Here is a 12,960-nt window from a genome sequence, read left to right on the forward strand (position 1 = left end):
GTTTTCCTTCTCTTACAGGTTTCTGCCTTACACAGGTTCTGGTATTTGCAGGTTTTACTGTACCAAACAATTACAGTATAGTGGGGTGAATGCAGTGAGGGGGGCATTTAGGCAGAGAGGAAGGCAGGGCGCAGTCTGCCCTGTAAAGGAAGGGCTTCCCAGAAGAAGCAACATAAGCTGAAACCTGAAGGACAAAGTATGAATTACTTAAAAAGGGGAGAAGGAATAGTACATGCAAATGCTTGGAGGTGAAAGAGAGTTCGCGTGCGGGAGGCTGAAACCAGCACACTGGAGAGGGTGGTGGTAGGGAGAGGCTGAAGGAAGGGCGGAGAGGAAAGGAGGGCAGTGTGATGAAGTACCTTGTATGGAAACAATGTTAAGAAGTGTGGACTTTATCCTGCATGTGCCGAGGAGCCATAAAAAGGTCTGAAATTAGGAGAAACACATGGCATGATCTGGGTTTCAGAAGAACTCTCTTTGTGGAGGTATAGGAGATGGATTGAGAAGGGAAGCAGGATTTCCGTGGCGAGATCTGCATCTAGAACGGTTACCCCAAAGAGTGTAGATATGTAGCACGGTATGTGAGGTCACTTCTAAAAATCTGGGCACTGGTACTGCTCTGCTGCAGGCTTGAAGTCAAAATGCCTGGGTCCATCCTGGCACTGCTGCTCTCAAGCTGTATGATCTTGTGCAAGTTACTTAAACTCCCTGTGCTTCATTCTCCTTGTCTATGAAAATAGGAATAATCACTATACCTATTTTACAGAGTTGTTAAGGTGAAATGAGATAATGCATGTAAATCTCCTAAAGCTTATGTTATTTTTTTCCACAGGAAAATCAAATTCAACTTAAATTGTCTTAACTAAAAGCAGCCTTTTCAGAAATACAACTTGCCAGGAGTATGAAGACCAGACTGCCGGGTGTTACAGGGCAGGGACCTTGTCCTACTCATGGGAGGTGCTTAATAAATAGATTGAGGAGATGTTCCTGTGTAATTGTCAGGATACTGTTCATGAAACAATGGAGCAGAACTGTCCCACAGCACTGGGAGATGGGTGTGTGAGATGTTTCTTGAGGCTACAAAGGAAGGGTTGTAGCAACTGTGTTTCTGCACAATAGGGGAATCTGTGTTCAGACTGACTCCAGGCAGAAGGTGACTCTTCTTATCCAGTGGGGGTTTTAAACAGCACTGTCCACAGTCACAGGACAAGAACAACGATCAGAACAGTAAGAAGAAATACAGACACAGACCAGAGGGACAGAGCTGCTATACAAAACCACAGCTAGTGTGCATAGGGCATGTAGGAGACTGAAAACCCTTAAGAAGACATTATTTGCATGGCCTTGTGCAGCCAGTGCTCAAGCAAAGACCAAGACCTAGTGAGAAGGGACCTGGTACGTGAGGCATTTCTGCGTGGAACGCATAGAAGGGGACAGAACAGGGCTGCAGGGAAGCCATTTCCGTGTCTCGCTGGTTTTGGTCTCTTACCAGTGCCATGGTGAAGAGGAAATGCAGAAGTATGTCAGAAATCACAGTAGAGTCTTTGCTGTTCATTGGGTGTAAATATATTTAATATTTGTCTATAGCTTTGATTAGCTTCATCTCCCAGCAGAGACATTGCTACTCCTCAGAGTGAGGATTAATGTCAAGTGTCTGGCACTTAGTGAGGACTTGATAAACGTCAGCCACTGTAACTGTTATGATTAATAACCATTATTATGAACACAGGCTGCCATTCTCAATAAATCCTTTCATTATCTTTACGGTGCCCAGGGCACAGAACCCTTCTGGGAACTTTTCTAGGATGATACCTAGAGCAGGTGCATCCCCTGCCCCAATAACTGTGCTCACGATTTGGGTACTCAGAGTAGGTAAAACGAGGCATGCAAGCCAGTGGGGCTGGCTTATTCCACTACCAGTTATCCTGGTGATGTGGCCAAGGCCCATGGCTAGAAGAATCCATCACTTGTCATAGTCTACGAGCCCAGTTTCATGGGGCTTTGGTGGTATCTCCTCTGTTGAGACATCTCCTTTGTTCCAGACCTTCTGGAGAGGCAGGAAGTAGTGCTGGGTACTGTCAGTGCCTCCTGCCAACACCCCCCTCACTGACTATTCCCTATCCAAACCAAAACCAAACCCATTGCTGTTCAGTTGATCCCAACTCACAGCGATCCTGCAGGACAGAGTAGAGCTGCCCCATAGAGTTTCCAAGGCTGTAAATCTATTCCCTATACCCTCTCAAAAATCCTGTGTGATTTGAGAGAAGTTCAGGCCTCAAGGTGAGCTGGAGAGAAGCTTGATCTTCAGGTACTTTGGGGATCCACTGTCAGGGCTGGGGGCAGGTGGGTGGAAGAGACAAGAAGAGGAATATTTGAGGGGCCTATTGGGAGCATGTGAGGGAGCAGGGAAAGTAATACCTCTGCTGTCAGGAGGAAGATCTCATCCGGGATGTGCCGGATCCTGCCGGCGATGACTCCCAGTGCCACTCCAGGGAACACATAGGCGTTGTTTCCCTGCCCAGGAATGAAGGTCCTGCCGTCTTCCAGTGTCACACTCTTAAAAGGACTTCCACTGGCAAAGATACCTCGGCCCTGGAGGCAGGAAGAAAACCAGAGACAGAGCTTGCGGACTGGTTCCAGGCAGAAATGGTGATCTAGTCTTATCTCCCAGTTGTCCCGACCTTCTTCATCCCTTCCCAAATTCCCAGCATTGTGCTGAAACATGGCAGATGCTCAAAGCACACTTGTTCATTTTACCAGAAAGCTCAGCCCTTCTGGAGTTACCTTGCAGCCAAGAAATCACTGAAAGGTGATGGGATTCACTGTGTCTTCTTTACTTGTCACCTCCTAGGAGGGCCAACCCAGGGCAAGACAGGTATGGAGGTGGCCTAGAGTCTACAAGTGCATAGGATTCTGGTGAAAGCTCTTTGTTATTTAGGGGGAATCTTGGGAAGTATAGCATCATGGGTAAGGGCTTAGGCTTTGGAGTCAGATCTAGGTTGGAGTGCCAGCTCCACTACTCCTTAGCTCTGTGACCCTGGACAAGTTACTTCATCTGTCTGAACCTTAGTTTGCTCATCAGAGATGTGGGGATTTTTTATACCCACAAAGGGTTACTCATAGTTATTGCTGCTATGTCCTCTCAGCCTGGGGAAGGAAGGACTCCCTGCTGACCTCGGTGACCTGATAGCACTTCTCAGCTGTGCACTCGGCCTTGCTGGTGGGGTTGCTCAGTGCAAAGATGATAGGGCGCTCGTGGTAGGAGGCCATGTCCCTCAGAATCTGCTCCGTGAAGGCTCCTGCAATGGCGGCAACACCTACAGGGAAAAGGTGGGGGGGTAGTGGGGATACTTGTTCTTTGTAAACAAACCGTTCCTCTCCTGGTGGTGGTGGCTGGGGAAACAAGGTACAACACAAAGGCTTGGGAGTCTTGGGGATGGCGTCTGACATAGGGACTGAGGGAGCAGAAGGGAAAAGGGTCTTCCTGCCTGAGCTGGCTGAGGTCTTCCGTTCATTCCTAAGGGACCACTTCAGTTCCCTGCCCGGTTAACATGCACCTGTAAAGGCATTCCTGGGGCATTACCATTTAGAGTGGGCTACTCCCACAGTGCAGGGAGAGATGCCAGAGCCCCTGCCTTGGGGGAGGTGCTCATTTCATCCTTGTTAGAGAGACCAGCCCTGTGCTTTCCCTCTGCACTGTATAATTTTGCATCACTAAGCCCCCACTCTGGTGCCTTAGTTCTATGGTTTTCATATAGTAGTCACTCAACAAAAGTTTGTGGCACTGAATTAGAATGGGATAGGGGAAAGAGCTATGTTTCCGTGGGTTAGTGATGCCCTTTTCTCAGCCTCAGTCTCTCCACCTGCAAGTCAAGAGGGTTAGCTGGACTGTGGATCCCCTCCCTCCTCCTACCTATGATGGCTGTGGGCTTCACCAGCCTCACCACCTCCTCCAGGGACTTCACTTCAGGATGGTCCTGGGCAAATATCTCTTTCTCATGGTTCAGGTGACTCCTTTCCTACAGAGAAAGAACACAAGACAGCTGTGGGTGGTGAAGGCCTCCTGGGCAGGGGGCATGGGTGCATTTGGAGATTCTGAGAGCATTCCCTGCTGGGTCCCATGCTTTGGTCTGAGCTATGAGAAGCCTTGGTGCCAGTCCTCTTGATCAGATTTCCTGATAGAACCTAAAGATTTTTAATGATTTAACCTTTTAATTTTTTTAAATCCAAACCACATATGGACAGAAAGACTCTCAGGAAATGCCTGAGTCTAGCACCCAGGCCCAGCTGAGGGATGGAGCCTGAGCCACCTGGCTTCAGGGAGCTAATCTGAATGTATTTTACAACAGCCATTAACCTCCTGTGAATAATGCTCAGCTGAACTCCAGGACAGGCATGGAATGGTTGGCAGTGCTCAGCCAGCTCCAGATTGCTTTCATTTCTTTAAATAGAAGTCAGTGGGTGACAGATTGGTACTAGTGCTGGTAAATGGGCAGAAACGTTTCTGATGATTCCACTGAGAACCCGAGTGAAGAAGGCAGCTTTGACAGCTCCTTGGGCTCAATAAGTGAGCAAGATGATGTTGAAAGATAGGCCAGAGGGAAGTGTGGCAGCCTCTGGAAGCCTATACCTATGGCTGGATTTTCCTTTGGAATGACCTGGGCTGGGAGGAGGAATCTCCAGGCCTCAGTCCCTTCCAGCATTCATCTGGCTCCATATGAAATAGCACGAAGATCAGTTTCTGCTGAGGGGTCTCTGCTATTCTTGGCCAGTGGCCCCATGTACTTCCCCTAGTTCCCATATATGCCATAGTTTTCATCTCTCACTGACATTCTATGTTAGTTAAATTCTGGGAATTAAAACCTGGAGCTCAGAGTGAAGCCCTAAGGGAGGGGTCATCCAATTGTAGCCCTCAACATGTTCCAGGCTGAAGCTGGACTTTCTCTCCCCTTCATTCTTTCACTCATACCTCAAACATTAAATTTACTTACCATGTACCAGGCACTGATATCAAGAATATAAAGCGTTTAGGGGACAGACAAGTAAAGGGGCAGCTGCCCCACAGTGTGGTAAGTACAAAGTGGGGAGGGCTATGTGAGCACAGATGTAGGAAATTAATTGAGATTAGATGCTCAGAGAAAGCTTCATGGAGGAAGTAACATTTGAGCTAAATCAAATGAGGAGTTAACTGAGAAGGGCTCAAGGGTTGGCAGTGGGCATGGGACAAAGGGAGAAGGGCATTTTAGGCAGAGGAACAAAATGTGCAAAGACATGGAAGTGAGAGAGCATGCTACTTCTGGAGAACTATGATTTGGTATGGCTGGGGATTAGTGTAAGGCAGGAAGTGGTGGTAGATAAGGCTGAAAGGAGCACACATACACACATTCACACATACATTCAAAGGTTTTGGACAAGAGCAGTTAAGGCTATTTTCTGAAGTCTTTTTCTTTGGAACTTAGGCCATTGCTCTCCTTTTGCTCCCTATTCTGTTTGAGCAGTTTGCCCCTTGGTGGCCTCTTCCAGTCCAGTTTCTGGGAGCCCTAAGTACCAGGAAACCTCCACATCTCCAGAGTGACAGTACCTTGACAATGAGCCCCTTGGAGTCCACCATCCAGATCTTCCTTGTGGCCTCTGCCTTGGGGACTCCTTCTTTCTCTAGGGCCATGACAAGGAGGTGGGCGATGCCCATGGCTGCCTGAGAGGTATCATAAGGGGATGTTCAGACACAGGGCAAACAGTTATTTAGCATTTATCCTCCTCTCCCCACCCTCCAGCTCCTATCCTCAGAAGTCCCAATTAAGTCCTTGCCTTGAGACACCCAAATGTTGTGGCATAGGCAGCTACAATTATCATGAAACACCTGTGCTGCTTCCTCTTCTCAGAACCCCAGAACACCTCCTCTTCTTGATACTCCTCCACTCATCCTTATTTTACTATCAGAACAACAGTATAGACCCCCCTGATGCCACCTACCTCACCTGCACCTTGGAAAACAAACACATGATTGGAGAGCTTGTTCTTGGTGATTCGCAGAGCAGCGAGGATCCCTGCCACAGCGACAGAGGCTGTGCCTGCAAGAGAGTGGGCTGGTATTAACTCTGGCCCCTGCTCCCCGCCACCCAGAGATGACCTTTGACAGAGTTCCCCACACCTAGGACCTGTGGAGGAACAAGCAACTTTCTTAGCCTTTGTAGAAGTCAATTTTGTAGACAAGTAAATTTTGGAGCAAATTCATGCAATCTGTTTTTTTGTTTGTTTGTTTTAATTTTATTGTGCTTTAGGTGAAAATTTACAGCACAACTTAGTGTCTCATTCAAAAATTTATATACAAATTGTTTTGCGACATTGGTTGCAATCTCTGCAGTGTGTCAGCACTCTCCCCCTTTCCCTTTACAACCTGGGTTCCCTGTGTCCATTTGTCCAGTTTTCCTGTCCTTGCTACCCTCTCGTCTTTGCTTTTGGGCAGGTGTTGCCCCTTTGGTCTCGTATACTTGATTGAACTAAGAAGCACGTTTCTCACGTGTGTTATTGTTTTATAGGCCTGTCTAATCTTTGGCTGAAAGATGGACTTCAGGAATGGCTTCAGTTCTGAGTTAGCAGGGTGTCTGGTGGCCATAGTCTCAGGGGTTTCTCCAGTCTTTGTCAGACCAGTAAATCTGGTCATTTTGTGGATTTGAATTTTGTTCTGCATTTTTCTCTTGCTCTGTCTGGGACCCTTCGTTGTGATTTCTGGCAGAGCGGTCGGTATTTCATGCCATCTTTTGCAGATAATTATTCTCCTTTTGAGAAACAGCTCTGAGACCCTGGGAGAGAGGATAAGCTTCTCGCCAGGTGCTGCTACCATCATCATTCTTAAATGATAAATAGATGCAAAAAAGAAGTGTGAGTCTCATATAGTACTTTGTTTAAGAGAAAAATGGATAAAAAACATTAAAAATGTGACTGCAGCCTAACCATGTGATGTCAAGTGACCATGTGACCTGTGCTGCCCATTTTATCCACCAGGCCATAGGGCTGGGTGTTCGCAATAGCATCCCATCATCAAATGGCTCGAGCATGTCTGTCCAGAAGGTACAAGTAACTTGAGTGAGCAGGTGGCTCAGACTCCTTCTCCCTTAATCCATACCTGAGGCCTCACTGAGAATTCCTTATGACCATGGAGAAAAAAAACTTGAGCTTGATTTACAGATTGTTCTTCATGATATGCTGGCACAAACCAGAACTGGATGGCTGCAGGTCCAATCAAATGTGGCCTTGAATGGTAGTGGTGACATATTCCCAGTGGATATAACTTCAAATGGTGCATTTGGTTGTCTGCTTTATCTGGTCCAAGGATCCACACTGATTCATGGGCAGTTGCTAATGGTTTAGCATGATGGTGAAGAACTTGGAAAGAACAAAATAGTAAGATTGGTGACAAGGAGGTCTAGAGAAGGGATACATGGATGGACACCTTGGAATAGGCACAGAATGTGAAGATATTTGTACCCCATATAAAAACTCACCAAAGGGTGTATTGGGAAGAAGCTCTCCATATTCAGGTAGATTAAATGGTATGTTCTGTGCATGTCAGTCAGCATCTTTTTCCAGCCACCCAGTATTTGGTCAATGGGCTTAAGTACAAAGTATCCATGGTAAGGATGGAGGCTATTCAAGGGCTCACCAACATGGACTTCCTCTCACCAAGGCTGACCTGGCTACTGCTACTGCTGAATGATTAACTGTCAATGGCGAAGACCAACACTGAGCTCCTATGGCACCATTCCCTGGGGGAGGGGGACATCCACCTAGAGGCAGGATGATTACATTGGACCCCTTCCATCACAGACATGAAAGAGATGTGTTCTCATTGGAATAGACACATATTCTGGATATGGATTTTCTTCTCCTGTCTATAATGCTTCTGCCAGCACCATCATCTGAGATACATGGAATGACATTCACCATCCTGATATCCTGGACAACAAGTTTCTAATCAAGGAACTAATGTCACAGTATAAGAAGTACAACAGTAAGCTAATGGATCATGGAATTCACTGGTCTTAACATGTACTCCATCACTCAGGAGAGGCTGGCCTAATAGACCGGTCAAATGGCCTACTGAAGATTTAGTTGAGGCAACACACTAAGGATATATACAGTACTGTTTTGTAGGATGCAATATATGATTTGACTGAGCAAACAAGACATTGTGCTCTTTCTCCTATAACTAGAATACAAAGGTCTGGAAATCAAAAGGAGGAAGTGGGAGTGGCTCCTCTTACCATTTCACCTAAAAACCCACTTGTAGAATTTTTGCTTCCTCTCTTCACCTTTGTTTTCCACTGGATTGGAGGTCTTGATTCCCAAGAGAGGAATATTTCCACTAGGGTTCACAACATGGTTCTACTGAATTGGGAGTTGAGACTGCCACCTGGTCATTTGGGGTTCTTTATGCCATTAAACTAATGGGTAAAGAAGAGGGTTACTTTACTGGCTCTGATGATTCATCCTGATAACCCAGAGAAAATTGCTTGCTGCTACACAATTGGGGGCAGGGAAGACTATATCTGGAGCCTGGGGGATTCTCTGGTGTGTCTCTCAGTACTTTCATGCCCAATAGTAAATATTAATGAAAATTATAGCAACTAAAGAGAGGCAGGACTAGTGAGGATTCAGATCTATCAGAAATGAAAGTTTGGGTCTCCCTACTAGGTAAAGACCATGGACCATAACAAACTAATCTGTGCTGTAAACTTTCACCTAAAGTACAATAAATTAAAAAAAAAAAAAAAAAAAAAGGGCCAGCTGAGATCCTGCCTGGGGGCAAAGAAGAATGAAATAGAAAGTTGATGAAGAATGTTATAAATATCAACTGTGGCCTCATGACTGGGTACAGAAAAGAAGGCAGTTTATGTTAGTTATTTTCTCCCTTCTAATTCTCCCTATTACGTTATAAAAGTTTTGTTGGAGGTAAATTCTTCAATTTAGTCTTTAGGTAATAGAATTTTCAAATGTGACTCAATGAATTTTAAGAGTAGTTACCCAAGCCCAGAGATAGACAGTGTGACTGTCTTCCAGAGATGAATACAGTGTTGAGACTTTGCATCTCCCCCATTTGATGGAAGGAGAGAATGTCTTCATTTGTTGAAAGAGAGTTGTATTTTGTTATGCAGAAATACAGAGTTGTTTTTATTGTTGTCTGGAAGTTTAAATGTGTAGAATGGTGTGTATGGATGCTAAATACCCAAAAGGGTAGACTGTGTCAGTTACTGGATAATTATTCTCAACTTCAAACCTATCCTTCTTTACTCTGACATAGGGGCTCGGGATCAGCAAACTCCTCAGCTTTGCCAGTTGGCTGTATGCTAGGCTCTGCCAATAGGGGATGCCAGAGGAAGACTAAAAGGCTAGAGAAAGGGGAAAGAACACTTTTTTCTGTTCTTGTTAGCATTACCCCAGCCTTGTAGGATTGCCAGATAAAATAGAGGACACAGGTAAATTTGAATTTTAGATAAACAATGAATCATTTTTTAGTATTAGTATATCCCATGCAATCTTTGGGATATATTTATACTAAAAAATGGTTTGTTATTTATCTGAAATTCAAATTTACCTGGACATCTTGTATTTTGTTTTTGCTAAATACGGCAGCCCTACAACCTTGCTTCTTCATCTCCAAGGCAGCAGCTTATTCCAGAAGTGGCAGTTGAATTCATTTGGCAGTTTTCCTATCACTTATAGAACTATTCTCATAGGGTGCACCATAGAGACATTAGCATCAGCCAGCCCTCCTCAGAAGTCTGGGTCCCAGGCCCTCGAGGCCCTCGTCTGAGCTCAGAGACACCAATACCAAACAGTGCCCCCTCCTCAGAAGTCTGAGTTTCAGCCTTGCAGGGTCCCTCCTCCAGATTTCTAGGTTTTACTAATTCCATCGTCTTCCCTTTGTTCATCCAGCTTCAGAGGTGGTAGCAGACTTCTGTGATGCCTTACAGCTTCTTTTTGCCTTTTTAGTTCTTTAATATATGATTAAGAATTCTTTCTATTAAGCTTTCTCTGTTAAAACAACTGGTGTAACCCTGACTGGACCCTGACTGGTAGAATCAGAGATTTCACAATAAAGTGTATCACAATCACAACTGCCCATATGAAGCCTCCATGATGGACAAAGAAAAGGGAAATTAAAGTGATACTATTTATGGCTTATTAAATTTGCACACATTTTTAAAAAATGGTATCTAGGGCTAGTGAGGGAGCAGTGAAAAGTAAAAAGTCCCACCATACATTGTTGGAGACATTTTAAAGTGCTACAACCCTTAATTGTTGAATTGATGTATGTTCTGCTGTGTGTATTCTCAACAACAGCAACAAAAATAAGATGAATCATAAACAAAAAGTGCTACAACCCTTTTTGGAAAACTATTTCCCAAGATAGACCAAAGGCATAAAATGTTTTTGCCCTTTGACCTCATGCTTCTACTTCTGGGAATCTGTATGAAAAAATCTAAAATGTACGCACTAGGATATTTATGACCAACCAAACCAAACCTGTTGGCATCGAGTCGATTCTGACTCATAGTGACTCTACAGGACAGAGCAGAGCTACCGCATAGGGTTCCCAAGGAGTGGCTGGTGGATTCTAACTGCTGACCTTTTGGTGAGCAGCCATAGCTCTTAACCACTGTGTCACCAGGGCTCCATATTTATGACAGTGTTATTTATAATACAGAATGACTGGAAATAACCTAAATAGCTAACAAAAGAGTAATGGTTAAGTAAATTAGCTAGTGTAGATACTCAGTGGAATATTTTGCAGCCATTAAAAATAATCAGTGTATGAATTATGAAGCAACATGGAAAATGCTATCAAGTTAGTAACTAACATCAGGTAATGTTCTAAGTACTTTATATGTCTTAAGGATTCACTTAATCCTTACTATTGTCCCCATTTTGCAGATGGGGAAAATAAGGCACAGAGCAGTTTAGTGGGTTGTTCAAGACCTTTTAACAGAGCCAAGCTTTGAACCCAGGGAGTCAAGGCTCTAGGGCCTGTGACTCCTAACAATTAAACTATGCTTCATTGAATTAACTGGAAGGAGGAGAACTTCAGACTGTATACACATTATGATTCTAATTGTAATGAGATACACACACAAGCAAATTGTCTGGAACGAACTACAAAATGCAGACAATGGTTGCAGGGTGGGAATATGAGTGCGTTTTCTATTTTCTCTGTTTCCAATTTTCCAGGTGGTTTGCATTTTGCTAGCTCTAGGGTGGGGCCTTCTCCCAGAACGTGGCTGGATTTGTGCATAGCTTAGAGGCTGTGTGTTGGGCTGAGACAGAGGGTGTGGCGAACATTTGAAGCCTAATAAATGCATGTTCATTACTGTGGACAGCAGAAGATAGTGGCCTAAGCAGGAACACATTCCCTAGAATCTGGGGTACAGGCTCTCTAGTCTTCACACAACTATGGCCTAGAAGGACTGCTGAACTGTCAGCAGGGTCCCAGAGACAGATCTGAGGAGTACTGGGGAGCTTCCTCGTGTTGTTCTGAGGGTCTCCAAGGAGCTCAGTGTGCATTTACTAACAGGCACCATGCCAGACACTGAGGAACACAGAAATCAACATAGTCCCTGCTTTCAAGGAACTCACTGTTTACCAAGGCTTAGGCACAAATGACTGTAACACAGTTAGTCAGAGGTCATTGTTTGGAAATTGTTGCACTCATTTATTAACTGAGCATCAATTATGTACCAGACTCTGGAGCACTGAGGATACAATTAGTACCAACATGGGCCAGGTTCATTCCTGCTTTATAAAGAAATTATTAATGATTACAAGTGGGATGACGGTTACAAAGAAGTTGTTCATGATATACTTTTTTTGATAGTTGATGTGTACAAAAGTATCAACCTACCTTTTCAGCTTCATTCCTTCCTGTATACTCAATGTACCAGCTGCATTATTCATCATTCCCTAAACATGCCATGTACTTTTACACTTCTGTACTTTTACCCATGCTGTTCCCTCTATCTGTAGGACCCTTCTGCAGCTCACTATTCTTTAAGACTCCGCTCAAACGTCTATCTCCTTTGTGAAGCATTCTCTGTTTCTTTTAGGCATCATTAGCCACCCTCCCTTCCTCCCTTCATATCTTTTTTTTTTTTAATTTTGTTGATAATACACACAGCAAAACATACACCAATTCGACCATTTCTACATGTACAATTCAGTGACACTGTAATCATTCTTTGAGTTGTGCAGCCATTCTTATCCTTTTTTGAGTTGTTCCTCCCCCACTAACCTAAACTCACTGACACCTAAGGTTCCTTTCTAATCTTTCGAGTTCCTGTTGTCACATTGATCCCATATAGATAGTTCTTTAAAGAACACAATGTTCAAGGCAGACAATTTTTTACTAGCTAAACTAAACTACTGTTTGGGTTTAAGAAGACTTCAGGGGATGTTTTTGGTTTAAGTTTTAAAGATTATCTCAGGGCAGTAGTTTCAGGAGTTCATCTAGTCCCCTTGGCTCCAGAAAGTCTGGATTCCATAAAAATACGAAATTCTGTTCTGCATTTTCCCCTTTTGATCAGAATTCTTCTATAGAATCTTTGATCAAAATGTTCAGTAATGATAGCTGGGCACCATCCAGTTCTTCTGGTCCCCCTATCTACTTTTTATCTAACTCAAACAGAACCCATTGCCATTTTGAGTCAATTCTGATTCATAGTGAACTCAAGTAAAACTGCCTTGTCATGGCCAGGCTCAGCATTGTACTGCATTCAAAAGAAACACGAGGTCAACATCCAGGAAAGCATCAAAAAGCAATTTAAATATTTAAATCACTTGAAGAGGTGGCAAGGAGAATTGTATGACTCTCAGCAAAGATCCCAAAATACCTTTTATGCCGTCATTTTCTCCAAAGCTCCCTTATTATGATGGCTATTGCCCATTTATCTGTCCTGGAAATTACTC

At 44.1% G+C, this 12,960-nt stretch overlaps 1 protein-coding gene across 2 annotated transcripts in view; it reads right to left on the reverse strand.

Moving 5' to 3' along the window:
* Window positions 1-12,960, reverse strand: part of ME3 (malic enzyme 3) — a 244,626-nt gene that overhangs the window by 3,517 nt on the left and 228,149 nt on the right. Inside the window, exons 9-13 of one of the 2 annotated variants that reach the window (XM_004385527.2) lie at window positions 5,974-6,071; window positions 5,582-5,695; window positions 3,914-4,019; window positions 3,175-3,317; window positions 2,419-2,592 (exon numbers count right to left, since the gene is read on the reverse strand). In XM_004385527.2, the coding sequence (XP_004385584.1) occupies window positions 2,419-2,592; window positions 3,175-3,317; window positions 3,914-4,019; window positions 5,582-5,695; window positions 5,974-6,071 (635 nt within the window). The remainder of the gene's footprint in view (window positions 1-2,418; window positions 2,593-3,174; window positions 3,318-3,913; window positions 4,020-5,581; window positions 5,696-5,973; window positions 6,072-12,960) is intronic. The other variant, XM_023739802.1, reaches the window with a different exon arrangement.

The sequence above is a fragment of the Trichechus manatus genome, unplaced genomic scaffold (assembly GCF_000243295.1).
Source record: "Trichechus manatus latirostris isolate Lorelei unplaced genomic scaffold, TriManLat1.0 scaffold00140, whole genome shotgun sequence".
In the NCBI taxonomy this organism is placed as follows: Eukaryota; Metazoa; Chordata; class Mammalia; order Sirenia; family Trichechidae; genus Trichechus; species Trichechus manatus.